Here is a 17508-nt window from a genome sequence, read left to right as displayed (position 1 = left end):
AACGAACATTTTGCGACTTTTTCGTATGTTTTGCGATTTTTTCGGATTCTTTACGAATTTTTCGTTACCAATACGATTTTTGCGTAAAAACGCGAGTTTTTCGTATCCATTACGAAAGTTGCGTAAAAAGTTGCGCATTTTTCATAGCGTTAAAACTTACGCGAAAAGTTGCGCATTTTTCGTAGCGTTAAAACTTAACGCTACGAAAAATGCGCAACTTTTCGCGTAAGTTTTAACGCTACGAAAAATGCGCAACTTTCGTAATGGATACGAAAAACTTGCGTTTTTACGCAAAAATCGTATTGGTAATGAAAAATTCGTAAAGAATCCGAAAAAATCGCAAAACATACGAAAAAATCGCAAAATACCGATCATTACGAAAAAAACGCAATCGGACTCATTTCGACCCGTTCGTGGGTAAGTAAATCAGCCCCTTAGCATAGCATCTCCTTATCAGATATATGTATAATGACAAAACACAGGGAGCTGTCCTTTCTATAAAAAATTTGTGGTTCAAATACCCCAAGTGACATCAGACCATAACCCCACATCATGGCAGAAGTCCATGCTGCATTCTGGCTACTTGTTGCTAAGATAACACAGCTGAAGAGCTGTGATATCAGGTGATAAGTAAGGATAGATGTAAGTATACTTTTTCTGAGCAACAATTTTGCTGTCAATATTGGCCCTTTAGACCGATTCGGCAGCTTATCTGCCCATGTATGGGCATGAACTACAGGCCTGCCTGACCAACATCTGGGCTGAAATCGGGCAGGTTTGATTTTTACATTGGATTGTGGACTGCATTGGCTCGTTGATGCGGTCCCCGAACCGTCTCCTATGCCCATTGTTTTAATTCGATCATTTGGCCCTAGGGCGAAATGACCGAATTAGCCTGATATCACCCACCCATAGGTGGGCATAGGGAGAAGATCCCCTGGCTTGGTGATCCACCTTTGAGGTGGTGAATTTACTGCCAGATCTGCTTGTTTGAGACCAATTTGGGCACACATGTGCATGGCCAAATCAGGCTGATCATATACATGGGTCCACGGAGGCCCATCGGACAAGGACTGTATCAGAACACCGCCAGTAAGCTTTGACTTGGACTGGAGGAAACAAATCCACAAATGTAATTGTCCCATCAGCTTGTATGAATATAAGTGCAAGAGTCAGCAACACCTTCATAGAAGCAAGAGGGGAAAAACAAAAGGATCATAATTAAACCTTCACCTCTCTAGAAAATGTCAAACTAAAAGGGGGATAGAGTTCATTATAAATTACAGTAATGGAATAACTTTGCCCTAGTTCTGGTAACCAATCAGAAGCTAGAATTTACTAGTCCTCTGTTTATAACCAAATTGATTTATTAGTTGTTTGTAACTGGACCTGGATCAAACTTTGCCATTTCTATTATATTATTCTCTAAATTTCTTTTGAATCCATGTTAAAAATAACTCACTGTGAAAGTATGTCAGTGACAAATAATCCTCATAGACTCAGTAAAATTATTTTCCCTGATTTCACCTCATCACATAAATTACCTCCATAGACTTAGTAAATGATTTTCTTCAATTTCACTTCATCGCTTAAAGAATAAAAAGATGAACATTTTATGACTGGAAGCAGGAAAATAAGCACATGAAAATGACAGATGCACTGTGAAGCCCCATGTCATAAATCCCAGAATTAACCATGCATATGTTATTACAATCTGCTTTTACAAAATACTAGGTTATTTAAAGCAATCTTCCAAATCACAGCAATGTATTCATTAAATCCTTGCCGAACGTCTAATCAGGTTGCTTGAATATGGAGCTGTTTTCTAATTAAAACCAGCATTAAAAAAATCTAAACATTAAGTGAGAGGAAACTGTGGACCTTACAAGTATGTATCCATCTATAAACTTTTTTTTTAAAGATCTGCTCCATTTCCATATGTTTATTTCTGTGACTGAAAGAAATCTCAGTTTTTATATTTATGGAAAATCTGAGTTTTAAGATGACTGCTTAGAAACATCTGCTTTGGAAGCTCACAGCTATTCATTTATAGTCATTATATAAATCACATGTCACAGTCACTTCTGTTTATTAGACAGAACTGGCCCAAGCAAATAATAAAGTGACAGAATGCCAAAATGCTAAAAAAAACCAAAAGCACATTTGTAAAAACGATCACATTTGGGGACGCAAAAGAAAGGCAGCCCACTATGCTTCAAGCTCTACTGTCCATAAAGAAAACACACAAGGGCTCATTTACACACAAGTGTTAGAGCACAACACAAGTGTTAGGGGCCCAAAATCAGAATCCTCAAGACAGTATCCATAGCAAGCTGCATCCATGGGGGCACCAACATGCCTTCCCAGTCCATGGATCAGTTCTAAAAAGCAAAGACATGTACCTGCTCCAAAGCAATGGGCAGGGTGCAATTATGTTTGTACTTTGCCCCCTGTCCAACACTTATTAAATATGGTCTATGTTCTATTAACTGAAAAGGACATAATTATCAAAATAATATGACATTTGTGCTTGAGAACAAAATGCACAGTGCATGCACATGGCTTGAGTTTGGCCCAAGGCCAATGGGGGAAGAAAGGAACCTAAGTCTGGGGAAGTGTATCAGTACTAATGGCTAGTTGAAAAAACAGAAGAACAAAGACTAAACACAGAGGGCACACAGGATCACTCTTCTATTTTTTGAGACCTTGCAGATGCACTTTACTTTCTTTACTTTTCCTTCTCCTTTAAACAAGTTACTGTATATCCACTTTTCCTGCTTGCATAGTTGAGTGTATTTCAAGGTACTTTATGTTTTAAATGAGTGTGAGCCTGTTGTCAATCAGCATAGTTTTGTTGTGCAGTAAGAAATGACACTAGTAAACACCAGAAATGATGTCAGTGAACACCAGAAATTATGCCAGACAGGCTTTATAAATATTAGGTGCCATTGCGCCCAGCTTTTGATGCAGCGCATGCACAATAGTGGCCATTTTAGCTATGCAGTTGTTGTAGGCACAGTGCAATTGCATTAGGAGAATCACCTGTTTGCCACCGCAAAGTGAATTTCTTCACTTTGACACTGGGCACTGGGCAGAAATCACATTGCGTTAACGCCCACCTTGGGCCTTCTCAATGCTTTGTTTTTATTAAACAGTCGGATTCCCCTGGTCTGCACCAGTTCTAAGCCAACTGCTAGGTGCCAGCCGATGCTGTGCAACCTGCCCCTCCCTCCCCGCTGAGCCCCGCACCCTCTGCTCCCTGGAGGGGGGAGGCAACGGGAGAGGTCCAGAGGGGATGGAGCAGGGAAAAGGCTGGGGTGATGCAGAGGAAGGCCCCAACACATGTCCAGAGTCGCTGTCAGTGGCCGGCATCTCCCACCGCATCCCCCACCTGTCTCCCCCCAATGGGGGCTGAGAGAAAGGGGATCAGGAGGAAGAAGGCCACCAAGGCACCTCGCCCAACTGTGGTGCGTGCAGCGTGCCTTATCCTGAAGTTACGGCTATAACTTGCCAACTTTCTTTACCTATATTGATCTAACATGCCAGAGGCTGTTCACCTTGGAGACCTGCTGCAGATATGGGTATGACCAGGTGTGAGATTTACACCCTCTTCCCCAGATAAGTAATACTCCTCCTCTCTACCAAATTCTCCCAGAGGGAAGCGATCTCCTGCTTCTTCCTTGGCCTGGCAGTGCTGGTCATTCTGCTGCACCCACACTCTTCCTGCTTATCTGGGCTTTATTTGACTCTTCTCTAATGTTTTTTCTTCTTGTAAACGAGGCATCCATGCTGACTTGGAAGGCTTCATCTCCAGTGCGGGTAAACAGGCTATAAATACCTTTGCTGGGCCATCAGAAACAGCAGATGCAGAAGTGCTTGGAGGCTGATTTAATAACTGTCAGATTTTTTTTCCAGATTCAGATTTTTAGCACTAAAAGTTGCAGAAAAAAAAGATGATTTTTTTCGAGGTTTACTATTTGTCAAAATGGCTAAAAATCCAACAATTCGCCATCTAAAACTTGCCGAGATCATGTGGAAGTGAATGGTTTTGTAGTTGATCCTGGATCTGTCTTTCCCCTTCTTGCAATTCCTGAACTGCTTATGTCAGGGCAGCCAGTTGTTGTGAAAGCTTTCTTAAAGCAAATGAACCCTCAGGGCATGTTCATATTGCCCTTGGTGGGTTCCAGATCTGCTGCACGTTGCTCAATCCTCTTGGAAATATATTCCTCTAGTTCCTTATCCAGCTGCTGCCTTGTTAGTACTGGGTGAGCAGCCTTTATTTTTTGTCCTAGTTCTCTAGCAATGACACTTTTTCCTGCCATTTAGTATTTTTGTGGCTTCAAAGATGGCCTCTTTTCCATTCACTGAGCAAATATTTGCCCTTAAGCTGCCGCTTCAAGGCTCGGATGTTCACTGGTAACACTTGATGCTTCTAGAATCAGTTAACGTGTTTACACAGTGAAAATAGCTTCTTGTAGCCCCAGGTGCATGCTGTACCCACTGCCCGGGCAAATAAATACAAAAATGATGAAAACAGCAGCACTCCGGTGGTTTTGAAAAATGTGTATCTTTACTCAAGTGCCTTTTATTTTATTGCTTATTCGGTGATAGCTGTATGCATCGTGTATCAAGGCTAGGCATGGTGGCATCCAGGTCTTGTTTAACTACAATTCAGAGAAGTCAACTAACCCCATGTCATAGGAGAGATAATCTCTAGGTCTTTTTGAGAATTTACTTAATGTTACCATTTAGTGTAAAGAAAAATTAAGGTTTAATAAAATCCTGAACTGAATCATGATGTTCAGCCCATGGCATGGGCTTGGTTGACATCTCTGTAACTCCAAACACTTCTGAGTACAGAATGATGTACAACATCTGGAGGGCTATAGTATTCCCAAATTTGATGGTATAATGTCCTTGTGTTGAAATGTCTCAGCAACTTGTTTTTTTCTCTAGATGCCATATTAATGCCTTCAAAATGTAGTGGTATGGTGAAGGTTTTTTTTTATTATGTTGTGGACAATCTAGTACCCCCATCACACAACTAAAAGACTATACCTTCTTTAACGCTATAGATCAGATAGTGCTTATTGGCCATTTTTGCAGTGATCTTATTGGCAAATCTGGGGTTAATGGAGTGGTCATTGGCCAATTATGCTATGATCTTACTGTCATGAAATGCAGGTGCCACAGTTTGTCGTGAAATGCTTAGGACCACAATATGTAATGAAATGGTTAGGGCCACTGTGTTCATCTTCAGGTGCATTTTGTGCTTCTCATACTGACATTCCATGTAAAATAGGAATGGAATTTGGGGGTGTGGCGACAAAGTGGGTCACTGCACTATACGTGGCAGATCATTATTTAATCCTGAAACTTACACAAAGTACACTGAGAGACGCAAAATGTGCTATACCCTCATTCTGTACTATGTAACAAGCAAGGGGGGCAGTAACTGCTGGTTGCTGCTGATAATAAGAATTGCATTCTTTCCAGCTCTTCTCCAAAGCAGCTCTGATAATCAGCAGCAACCAGCAGTTACTGCCCACTTTGCTTGTTACAAACATTAGTTTTTTTACACAAGGCAAAACTGGTACATAGTTATAACTCACTTATAACTGACTGCCTTCTCTCTATATTTGTATTTTATATGTAGGAGTTGCTATATTGTTTTCCTTAGGTAGTACAGTATGAAGGTATAGCACATTTTGCGTCTGATCCCACCATTTCAACTAAATAAAAAGAGTGGGTTTTTTTTCGTTTTTTTTTTTTTTAAATGGGGAGCGGTAATTGGGACGTGGCCACAAAAGTGGGCGTGGTCAAAAAAATTGCAGCGCTGTGTGCGCCAAATCATTTTGTCCCTCTTTTCATTTTTTAAATGTTGGGAGGTTTGTTTTAATCTGTTGGGAGGTCTAACTGTGCCAACAATGTTTGTTTGCAGGGGCCCCCTCAACCTATAGTTACACCACTGGCATGCTAGGTGTTACAATATTGACACTAAATCCTACACTGACAGACAAACAATAACTCCAAAAGTGATTAAAATATATTGTACCTTTGCATTAATAAAAGCTGTGAGTTTGCTTCAAAAACACTACTATAGAAATAGGGATAAGAATGATGGCCCACGAAATAAAAACCTTGAATACACAAAAAAAAAAAAAAAGAATGATGGCACATGTGAAGATATGTCACCTGCAGTTAAATCTGGGCTACTGCTTGTGACAAATCTCCCCTTAATGCTTTTCCACCAGTGCCAGTGGCAAAACATATGGGGCACTTCATTGTCGCTCCCCACCTGTCTGGCTGCTTTGATGTCTTACCTTTGTGTAAACTTTAAATGGTATCAGTACTGAGATTAACTGTCCCCCTGCATTGTTCACACAGGCAGCTAAGGGCAAGCAGAGTATGGCACACAAAGGCAGCGTAGGGCAGGCAGAGTATGGCACACACAGGCAGCGTAGGGCAGGCAGAGTATGGCACATACAGGCAGCATAGGGCAGGCAGAGTATGGCACACACAGGCAGCGTAGGGCAGGCAGAGTATGGCACATACAGGCAGCATAGGGCAGGCAGAGTATGGCACACACAGGCAGCTAAGGGCAGGCAGAGTATGGCACACATAGGCAGCGTAGGGCAGGCAGAGAGCCTGTGTGTGTCATTAATCCCCCAAAGGCACAGGTGTTTCTACCTGTGAGCCATGTATTTCCCATATCCCGCCCAACGCCCCCCCATCTAGTAGTATGGAGCCCTGGCTGAATTCAGCACAAATTTCAAGAAGAAGGCTTGAAATTATTTCTTCTGCAAATCTGTTTCTCCTTTGGAATTTAAAGGATTACTGTCATGGAAAAATATGTTTTTTTTTCAAAACACATCAGATAATAGAGCTTCTCCAGCAGAATCCTGGATTGAAATCCATTTTTTTAAAAAAGCTAACAGATTTTTTTTATATTTAATTTTGAAATTTCACATGGGGCTAATCTTAATTTCCTAGGGTGTCACAGTCATGTGACTTGTGCTCTGATAAATTTCAGTTACAATTTACTGCTGCGCTGCAAGTATGAACATTTGTTGGTTCAAGAATACAATTTTAAATGGTAGAGTGAATTATTTGCTATGTAAACAGTGTCATTTAGAAATAAAAAGTACACAATAAAAATCATGACAGTATCCCTTTAGGGATATTGAATGTAAGGATATTTTTTACTTCAAAAATGTTGCTTTTTAAAGCTTTTCAGTATATAAGCAGTGTAATGAGCATAAATACTGTATATTCCCCATAATTAGGCATCTAGCTTTCATAACTCCTGTCGTTTAATCTATGGGACAATGGTACATTTATTATTATGTCAAAGATGATATTACATAACACAGCAAGTTTATAAATAGATAAGAGTGTCATAAATATATGAATCTAATATATTAAGTGTTATTTGGAATGTATATATGTATTTTTCAACAGTGGTTTGTCAAATTTATACTAATGTAACTTGTACTGACATGCTGGCTGTGTACCATTGCGTTGGGCAAAAAGCCCCCAGCAAATGAAGCAGATGGTTATTATGAAGCTCAGGTACACTGAAGGATCCATACACCTGATGCTCTTTTCTCTGCAGTTCTGAATGGCCTTTGTTTTGGCCTTGTAACATATTACCTTCACTCTAATAATTTTCATAATGTCAGATTGAACCTCTGCTTTTCTACCAGTACTTAAGATAACAGTCTGTATTCATAATTAAATACAAAAGCCTGAAAGGTCTCTAAACAACTGCAGGGAAAAGAGCATCAGGTGCATAGACCCTTCACTGTACCTGAGCTTCATAATCACCATCTGCTGGATCAGCCGAAGGCTTCATAATACTTACATTATGGATGATGATTAATTGCATTTGCAATTGGGACATTAAAAACCTAGCACTGAATGACTGCACATGACCTGAAATCTCCTTAAGCTCCCAGTATGTTTTCTACTTAAATTATGCCTGCCTCAGTTGTCTCATTTGTTTATATTAGAATTGAAAGAAGGGCCAATACAACTTTATTTACCTTTTGTATTTGTTTCAAGGCAATATTAAGAGGTAAAAGTGATATTTCTCCTAGATTCCCTTGCTTCTATGAAAGGGATGCAGATTTAGCTTGAAGTTTTTTGTATCTTGTTGAAGCGCCTATTATTGGTCTGGCTAATTGTATCGTCCCTTATCACCTCCCATACCCTTCTGTACTATTAAAGTACATTTATTAAGAGGAGGCATGGTCTAATGCCTAAAGTGTGGCAAAAACAGTAGTAACATTGTAAAGGCAGATCAAGCAGGGTTGGACTGGGCCGGTGGGACACCTGCAAAAATCCTGGTGGGCCCAAGCCCTGGTGGGCTCCACTGGCCCAGGTCCTCCCCTTGCCTTGAACTTGTGCCTCATATAAAAAAACTCGATGCCTGCATTGGTGGCCGAAGTGTAAGAAACAATGCAACTTGCTGAAAGTGTAAAGAACTGGGTGTGCAACTGGGGTATGGGGCCCCTTTGGGCCCTGGATTCACAAGTCCGACACTGAGATCAAGTAAACCCAGTAGTGGGTTCTGATTAGCGAAGTCTGTTTTCTATTCATAACAAAAATGTTTGCTAACTAGAGATTTGTTATTGGACTTTATACAATGTTGAACTCCAAATGCAATTATACCCCTGCACCCCTGGAGTCCCATAGAGGAAGCACTTGTGCCTACACCACTAGTAGGTGGAAGCTGTGCTTTGCACAATGTGGCAAATCAAGAACCTGCAATACGGTGCAGAGTACACAGCGAAAGGGAACCCTTGCTTATGGAAGGCATTATGTAACGTGCTTCTAAGCACCTTGTATCCCAGCTTCTCTCCAGCTTCTCTCCAGCTTGCACATTCTGTATGTCCAGCTACTGCCTCTCCATCCAATCTGTGTGCAATGCATTAATCTTTTGCATTATGCACCTTGCCCTGCCATGAGCCCTACTGCCTTTTTGTTCAATCAGAATCACATTTACACTGAGCCAATCTATCATCTAAACTTATTTTGATTTCATTTATTTCATTTTCCTAATCTTGATTTCCCCCATAAAGAATAACATCCTTGAGACATCATAAACAATTGATTCCACGTACCATTTGAATGGTACTGCAGTTCTGCAGTAAATGTAGGTCAATGAAAAACAAAACAATTATAGTTATATAATTAGTACATAATATTTTTACATTAATTACTTACATGGTATTCAAATAAATAGTATAAATTCAGTCATGTTCTATTAAGAGATCACTGCATTTCCTCTTCAACAGCACATTTACTCTAGGGAATCCTGACCCACATTGCACCACAGACGCATGCTAAGCAGCCAATCCAGAGAATGCAGTAAAAGCACCTACTCACCAAATGTCTGACTTAGAATCATAGCCCTGATGTTTCAAGGCCTCGGGGCTCATATAATAAGGGGTCCCAGTGAATGTTGTTGCTAGATCACACGAGCCCATCAAAAGACGAGAAACCCCAAAATCCCCTGTAAGATACAAGATAAATAAATACTAAATGCATGAGCTGCCAAAGGAAAAAATATTGTACACCTAAAACCAGTTTGCCCTTGTTTATTAATGTGAACATAAAACAAATGCATTGAAAACACACTAATATACACTGCAAGCTTCATTTTAAATATATACATTTACAATTAAATATATACTTACAAATGGTTTAATCCTTTACAGCTCTAATCATTTATTTATAAGTTTTTTTTATGTATTTTATGTTCTGGCAATACATTCTCTCATGGGAAATGCTAAACATAGTTTCCTTATTATGTTGTGTTTTATTGTGTTTCCTAGTTTATGTATAATTTAGCCTACAACACAGATAATTTATAAAACATTTTTCTGAAGGGCACATTTTCAAATACATTTCATGTTTTTACCCACAATGCAGCATTTTTTCACAGAATTCCAGTGTAATTGTGGGCACCTGTTCAAATGATATGTGGCCAGGGCCAGAACTAGGGTTAGGCAGAAGAGGCACAATGATTGGGCGGCGCCAGGCAGGAACCTCGCCTGACTAGCCCTAGCCCACCCTCCCTTCTCTTGCCCCCATCATAACATGGTGGAGGCAATGACTCCCTCCCCGCCTCTCCCCGCTCGACAAAACTGTGCATGATTGCAATTTAATATAAATGCAATCAGTGCAGCCCTGCAGCATGCATTCATTAGATGTGTCCCTACATTAATGGCATTCTGAAATTGCTGTTAGGTCCAGACTGACAGTAGATGCCTTTAACTCCATGTGTGCAATTGCATTCAGTTCTTTGGAGCAGGCCAGGCTTTGTGGCTTCTAACAAGTTTCCAGGGAGCATGTGTGGATGCAAGTAGCTTTGTGAATAGCACTAATGTAATTTTACAATTTTTTACAAAATTTTACAAAAATTTTAGTGAATTGCAATTGGGCTTGCATTTGGACATGAGTCCTAAAGGCTGCTATCACTTTGCTCAAGTCTCAAGACTTTTCCGCTGCGAGTCATGGCACAGTAGGCAGTTTGTGTAAGAAGTATAGTAACAATGTTACTGAATAGTCCATAGACTCAGTTTCCCTCTTTGCACCGCTTGGCCTATTAAGGTTATATGAGTCTGTTGCTCAGAAAATCCATTAATTGGGGTTCACAACTAAGATTTTTTTTAACCCTAGCTTGTGCATCTTGCTGTCTGGCAGATTAACTGTAAGGCTGGATTTTTAATGTTATTTTTTTTAGGACTTATTTTTCTCTTCTATTGATCTTCAAGACAATTTAAACCACTAAAAGATCCTAGGATCAGTGATCACAGAGAACATTGTAAATTCCACAGTGAAAAGCTACAAATAAAGTAACATAACAAATAAACAATAACCAAAGAACAAACTACCTTGCAAAACTTTGAGGAGGGCTGGGGTTTGGTGGGGCGGCTTTAGTTCCCTATTTGCTTTCGTAGGGGCCTTCACTCTTTTCCTACAAAACAAATCTCTGACTCTGATGGGAGATATTTAATCCTAGTTGGTAAATTACAGGATGTTTTGATTATGTTATTTTCTTATTATTTCCCAAATCAGCAACAACATATTTTGTTTGTACTTTAAATAAACAAATCTTATTGTATCTATAAAGGAGAATTGATTTTATTGGCCAATACCAATCTATGTCTACTTTACTTTAGAAAATTCTAAATAGACCATACTTCTATAAATAGTACTGCAACCGAAACTATTATAGATTGTCTTACCAACCTTTAGGGTGAAGACACATGGAGCTATTTGTAGCAGCTACTTGTCACTGCGACTAAAAAAGACAATGCTGATCTTTAACTGATAAATTTCTATATGTGTGTTTTAGCAGAGGTAATTCTTAGTATTGTCTATGGCAGGGTATTTTCTGGGATTTAGTAGAGGTGGAAAGTAGCTGCTACTAAGCAGCCCCTTGTGTCTTCACCCTTAGGTTACTGATGTTTAGCAGGAACAGCACCCGACCACACTGGGTTATACATTTTATTTACATCCCCACCCAGTTTACACTAGAATAGACAATATCTTCTTACCTACAGTGTTGATGCCAAATGTTCATAGTACCTCTATACTTTCTGCAGCCTAGCATGACCATTCTTCAATTACTTTATTTATTTTGTTTAATCATTTAACCCAATACATTAGATTATTTAAAATACTATGACTACTCCCCACAAAGTAGTAATAAAGGGCATGTTTATATAAATGGCAGCTCAGTGTAAGAAATATAAGAATCAGAGAGTGATGGATGGACCAATCAAAAGTAAATATAGGCCAATAATGTGTTGGCTAGGAAATAAATAGGCCTTCATATCTTTCAGAACATTCCTCACTAGAGTAAAACAAGCTAGTGAGTACTGACAGCCCACCCTTACACAGTTTTAGCAGAATTTCAAAATATTTACTCTGATCTTTGTCAAAAGCGTACCTCCTTTTTCCCTCTAAAAGCAGACCAATTATTTCAGAACATATGACTTCCTCCTATGGCTAGATATTTTTTAGACAGTCCATTTACAGTAGAAGAAGTTAAGCTGGCTATTAAAGACCTTAATTTGAGAACATATTGCCATTTCTCTGAAAAAATTGTCACATTTAAACAGACATTTTCATGAATCCTCTTTATTGTTCCCAAACAGGAAGGGCTCCAGCACCCATTTTAGGAGCATTGGCTCTCATCCTTCGAAAACAATAATGCATTAGGCATCCCTAATTCCTATCTCTCCCCACTACAATCTGTATTAAATACTGCTGCCAGAATCTCCTCCTCTCATCCAGGAGAGTTCAGGCCTTTCCCCTGCTAAAGTCCTTATCGTGGCTTCCTATTAATCAAAGAATATCTTACAAACTCCTTCTCTTAATCTTCAAAGCCCTCCATTCCTCTGCTCCTCACTACATCTCTTCTCTGGTATCTCTGTACGTTCCTGGCCCACTCCTCCGTTCCTCACAGAGCAACCGCTTGGTTGTGCCCCCCACTACTACTGCTGTTTCCCGCCTTAAACCTTTCTGCCTTGCTGCCCCTTACATTTGGAATGCTCTCCCTGATTTCCTCCGGAGAGAATCCTCCCTCAATTTTTTTAAAACTAAACTTAAAGACTACCTTTTGGAGCACTTGCACAGCACCTGATCTGGGAACTAGCACTTATATTGTACTGTCACCCACTGTGACCTACAGCACTTATATTTGCCTATTTGTGTCTGTAAGTTACGCTCCCATCTAGATTGTAAGCTCTACTTATTGCAACTGTACCTTGTATTTATTTGTTATACTTTGTATATATCTATTGTTATTTTAATAACCCCATGTTTGTATTATTCTATTTTGCTGTACAGCGCTGCATACATAAGTAGTGATTTATAAAGATACATACATACATTGGGTTTCACTTAAAAGTTTGTGAAATAGAAAACAATTATGTAATTGACTTCCCCTTTAAAATGTGTGAAATGATGTGAATAACTTCTCTCTCTTCTCTGACTATTATATTTCTTTGTGTTTTTTTAAAACAACTATAAAAATGTGTATATTAAACAACGCCATAGTTCTCACTGGTTCCCAGCAGCTTAAACCTGGCATGCTTTTTACCAGTCTAAAAAAGTCACATAAAGTGTTTTTTTATAAATCTTGAATATTTATAGGTTTTAAAAAAAAATGATCATTTTATTACAATTAGAATACAAACAAACCAGTCTTATAATGCCAAAAACACATGTTTAAATCTAAAAAAAGGAAACAAAAAAATCTGAAACACTTCCCAAAAACCCTTTGTAAATAGGCCCCTTTATGTGGCAAAAACACAAGCTCTTTAAATTTAAGTGATGGTAACGATTGCCTACTTATATACAAGTTAATCAGTTACTGTAAACAGGCTGTGTCAAGTAGGAAATATTTTGTAGAAACCACGTTTTTTTGCATTTTAGTGCCTGCCCATCATTATTTTGATCCCCAACCACAACCTTTTCAGTGGAGGAGAAAAGGTACAGAGAGTAAAAAGAGTGCTAAATACAGTAGCTCATGAAGATGAATAAAGTTCCATCCATCTAATTACCTTTTATTATAACAGACAAAAAAAAGTTTCCTATGCTGAAGACCTGAAGATGGTTATTTATAAGTTTTAGCTTCCTATTCGTATTCTCTATGTAACTGATTAGCTGACTAAATCTCTTTATAACCCAGATTCTTTGTGTTATAAGGAGGATAAGCAGCAGGTTCTCAGAGCCCTGGGTCCTAATTATTCTTGCTAAGATTTAAAAGAAAAAGAAACTGGTGTTTGTTTACAAGGTGCATAACCAATATATATACAAAGAGATTTAATGATCATGACATTAGTGCCACATGAAACAAAAGTGTAGCCTTTGTTCTAGCATATACAGGTATGGGACCTGTTATCCAGAATGTTCAGGACCTGGGGTTTTCTGGATAAGGGATCTTTCCATAATTTGGATTTCCATAACTTAAGTCTACTAAAAATCATTTAAATATTGAGTAAATCTAATAGGCTTGTTTTGCCTCCAATGAGGATTAATTATATCTTAGTTGGTATCAAGTACAAGGTCCTGTTTTATTATTACAAAAAATTAGAATTATTTGCTCATAATGGAGTCTATGGGAGATGACCTTTCCACAATTTGGAACTTTCTGTATAATCTGTTTCCAGATAAGGGATCCCATATCTGTACTATAACAGCACCAGCACTGTGGATATGGCTATCCACTCACACACAAGGAAAATATTTGCCCACAATAAATTGCCTTTACTGCAGGCAATTAATCCCCTTTAAATGCTTTCCCACTGGCTAAAATACAAATTGCGTAGTTAATTAACAAAGTATGGCTTATTCAAGTCTAGAATAGGTAATAATTTTAGAACAGTGATGAAATCTCACAAGAAATATTCACTGAAATACTATGCTGCATTATATATAAAAATCATATTTTAACATTTGATAGCACTATGGGAATAACCTCTGCAGATTCTACAAACACTTGGATAACATTTCAGTACATCATTTTAGTGGGAAAAGAAGGAGCAGTTTGTTTGATCATCCAAATTTTTTTTCAGAAAACCTTACCAATTTTTAGTAAATTATTTTTCAAAAATATATTCTTTGCCTTTAAATCTCTGTGAAGAATTCTCCTGCAAAGCAAGACAGAAGAAGGTCATACGCAAATGCAAGCATAAATCTGTCACATTAAATGCATTTTTTTCATGTTTAAACAAAACATGATCCAAGCCCAGGAAGTCTGTGAAGCTATTAATTAGGACAAACAGATAATCATAAAAAGCACAAGGAAACAATATGAATAGGAAGCAGAAATCTATAATTAAGCTGACAAATAAAGATTAGAATTTAAAAAAAAATAAGAGAAGAATTTGTTTTTATGATTCTTTTGACCGCAAAAGCAGAAATGGAACAGGCCCATAGCTAAAATAACATTCGACTCAAAGCCCACAGTGCAGTGTGGGGGATCTGCAGAACTAAAGGATAATCCATGTGTATCTCTGTACATAAAAATGTGACTGAATAAACCCCTACAATGTCATTTATATTCCAGTATATCAGGATAAGGCAAACCACAAATAAATCACTAGAACATTAATCCAATTTTAATTGGGAGATTACATTAATATTAGGATTTACCAAAGTACTGTAATGTTTGTTCTCAATTGTAAAACCATTATCTTTATCCAATATTTCTCTGCTTACTTGGTTGTGTAAATTACTCAGTGTCCTCTACGGTGTTTAAGAAAGTTTAAAATAATAATTTGGCTCATATTAAAAAAGGCCAATCATTCAAGAAAAATAATTCATGGGTACAGATGTACCTTCAGCTGGAAACAAGACCTTAATATACAGTTACTGTGAGATGACCGGAATAAAATATGGAGGGCAATGAAGAGTTCCTCTCAAAATATTCTCACAAAAGAGATGTATTATGAATTATTGACCAGATGGCACATGACACCTCAAAGAAAGCATAAAAAAAATGGATACATTCATTATTGCAGCATATCTTCGCTACTACTTTTCCTTTTAAAAGGGAGCCCTGGATTCTTTTTATATCCTGTGGTTGCTATGGACAACTTATATTGCAGATAAACAACTTTATTGTTGAAAGATTAATTGAATGATATCCAATACCATTACTTGATCTTTTTATTTTGTTTTTTAACTATTTTGTATAATTGAATACAAAAAAAAAACATTAGGAAATGTTTAGGAAGGTTTAACAAAAAAGAAAAATGGAAATGCATTGATGTAGAAAGTGAGGGATGCCTACTGCTTACGGAATAAAGGGGAAGAACATTACAGGTTGTCAGAAATAAAAAGGTAAAGTCGGGCTAAGAATAGAGAGTTTGTAAATGAGAATGAGAAAATGTGTTCAACAATGAGAAGTAAAACAGTGACTTTAGAAACAATATAAGGATTTTCTCTATACCAGGCATCCTCAAACTACAGCCTGCGGGCCAGATACGGCCCCCAAGTTAATTTACCCGGCCCCCACTATAATCTGACGCGAGGAGGCAGTGGAGTGGGAGCTGGAGGACACAGGGGGAAGCCTGAGGACACAGGGGGGAGCCAGAGGATGCAGGGGAGAGCAGGAGGAAGCAGTGGGGGAGCAGGAAGCAGCGGGGAGCGGGCCAAAGTATGATTACACTGGGGGAGGACTTTAGATCGTCCTCCAACAGTCTGAGGGACCATGAACTGGCCCCCTGCTTAAAAAGTTTGAGGACCTCTGCTTTATACAGTATTCTACATATAGAGCAAGTAAGAACAGGTTACAGGGGAGGTGGAAGTTGTAGCAGGAAGGCCAGTAAGTAGGATATGGCAGCAATGAAGCTGTAAAAAGCTATAAGAATTGATGCTGTTTTTTCCCAGTCCCCCACAAATACCACAAATTTTCCAGTTTTTAAGGTGTTTCCTGGAAGAAACGTAATTCTGTGTTTGAATGTATAAAACTCAAGAAGATCTGAATTGATACATTTCGATACACATAACAAATCATGGAGAAGTTACACTGAGATCTGATAAGGGACAGCATCAACTGAAACTAAAGAATAGAACCTAGATAACAGGCAAGGAAAAGGAATCAATTAAATTAAATTAAATATAAGCAAAAGAAGGGTGCAAAAAGGAAAACCACCTTTTTAATAGATAATACATTATGCAGTGAATTATGTACCCCCTATTGTACAATAAAAGGATATTAGAATATAAGTCATGAGGAGTTTCATGACCAAAGGTCTTATGGAACTCCAAGGTGAATTCTAATATTCTTATATTTTACAACAAGTCTCAGTGCCTGACAGAAATGACAGAATTAAAAAGTGAGTTTACCTTACGTGCATGTAGTTAACACCAAGTAATAACTGGATAAACCATTCCACAACCTGATTTTCAGCAATTTTTTCCTCATTCTTCTTGCATTCACGAACTTTAAAATCCAGATCTCTGCCCTATATTTACAAAAGCAAAATTATTTTGTGGGCTTGGTTTTTTTTTGATAACGAATCTTGGCAATTTGCGATTTTATTAATTAGCTATTAATATAAAGAAAAAGTAATTATGCTGAGTAAATGCACATTGTAGGAAATTTATTTGCAACAGATTCATGTTATATGACAAAGCATAAAAATTGATATTAATATTGAAATTGATATTGTTTTTCTCATCTTTTGGCTTAAATTTTTTCCAATTAAAAACAATTTTTCCCTTGAGTTAAAGATATATTAAAAAAAAGCAGTTTTTTTACTCGGACCTACCAATAGTGCCAAGCTCAGCAGACATTTAACATTTAACTTGAGGGATGAGCTTCACAAAGGTGACATATTTAGAAAGTCTTTTATATTTAAAACTGATGAAATGGGTGAATGTTTGATCTAGAATAGGATGCAGGGTTGTTTTTTTCCTGTTTTTAAAGCTCCAAAGCTCCATTTAATTTTCTATCTTTCCCTTCCCCCACATTCCTTTCTC

The 17508-nt window shown here is 38.1% G+C and overlaps 1 protein-coding gene across 1 annotated transcript in view; it reads right to left on the bottom strand.

Moving 5' to 3' along the window:
• The window catches only part of nek11 (NIMA-related kinase 11), a 128146-nt gene that overhangs the window by 70469 nt on the left and 40169 nt on the right, over positions 1–17508 (bottom strand). The window contains 3 exon segments of the mRNA NM_001078968.1: positions 9391–9517; positions 14605–14669; positions 16873–16991. Coding sequence (NP_001072436.1) covers positions 9391–9517; positions 14605–14669; positions 16873–16991 — 311 coding nt within the window.

The sequence above is a fragment of the Xenopus tropicalis genome, chromosome 6 (assembly GCF_000004195.4).
Source record: "Xenopus tropicalis strain Nigerian chromosome 6, UCB_Xtro_10.0, whole genome shotgun sequence".
Classification (NCBI taxonomy): domain Eukaryota; kingdom Metazoa; phylum Chordata; class Amphibia; order Anura; family Pipidae; genus Xenopus; species Xenopus tropicalis.
This window is presented reverse-complemented; position numbering and strand designations above follow the sequence as displayed.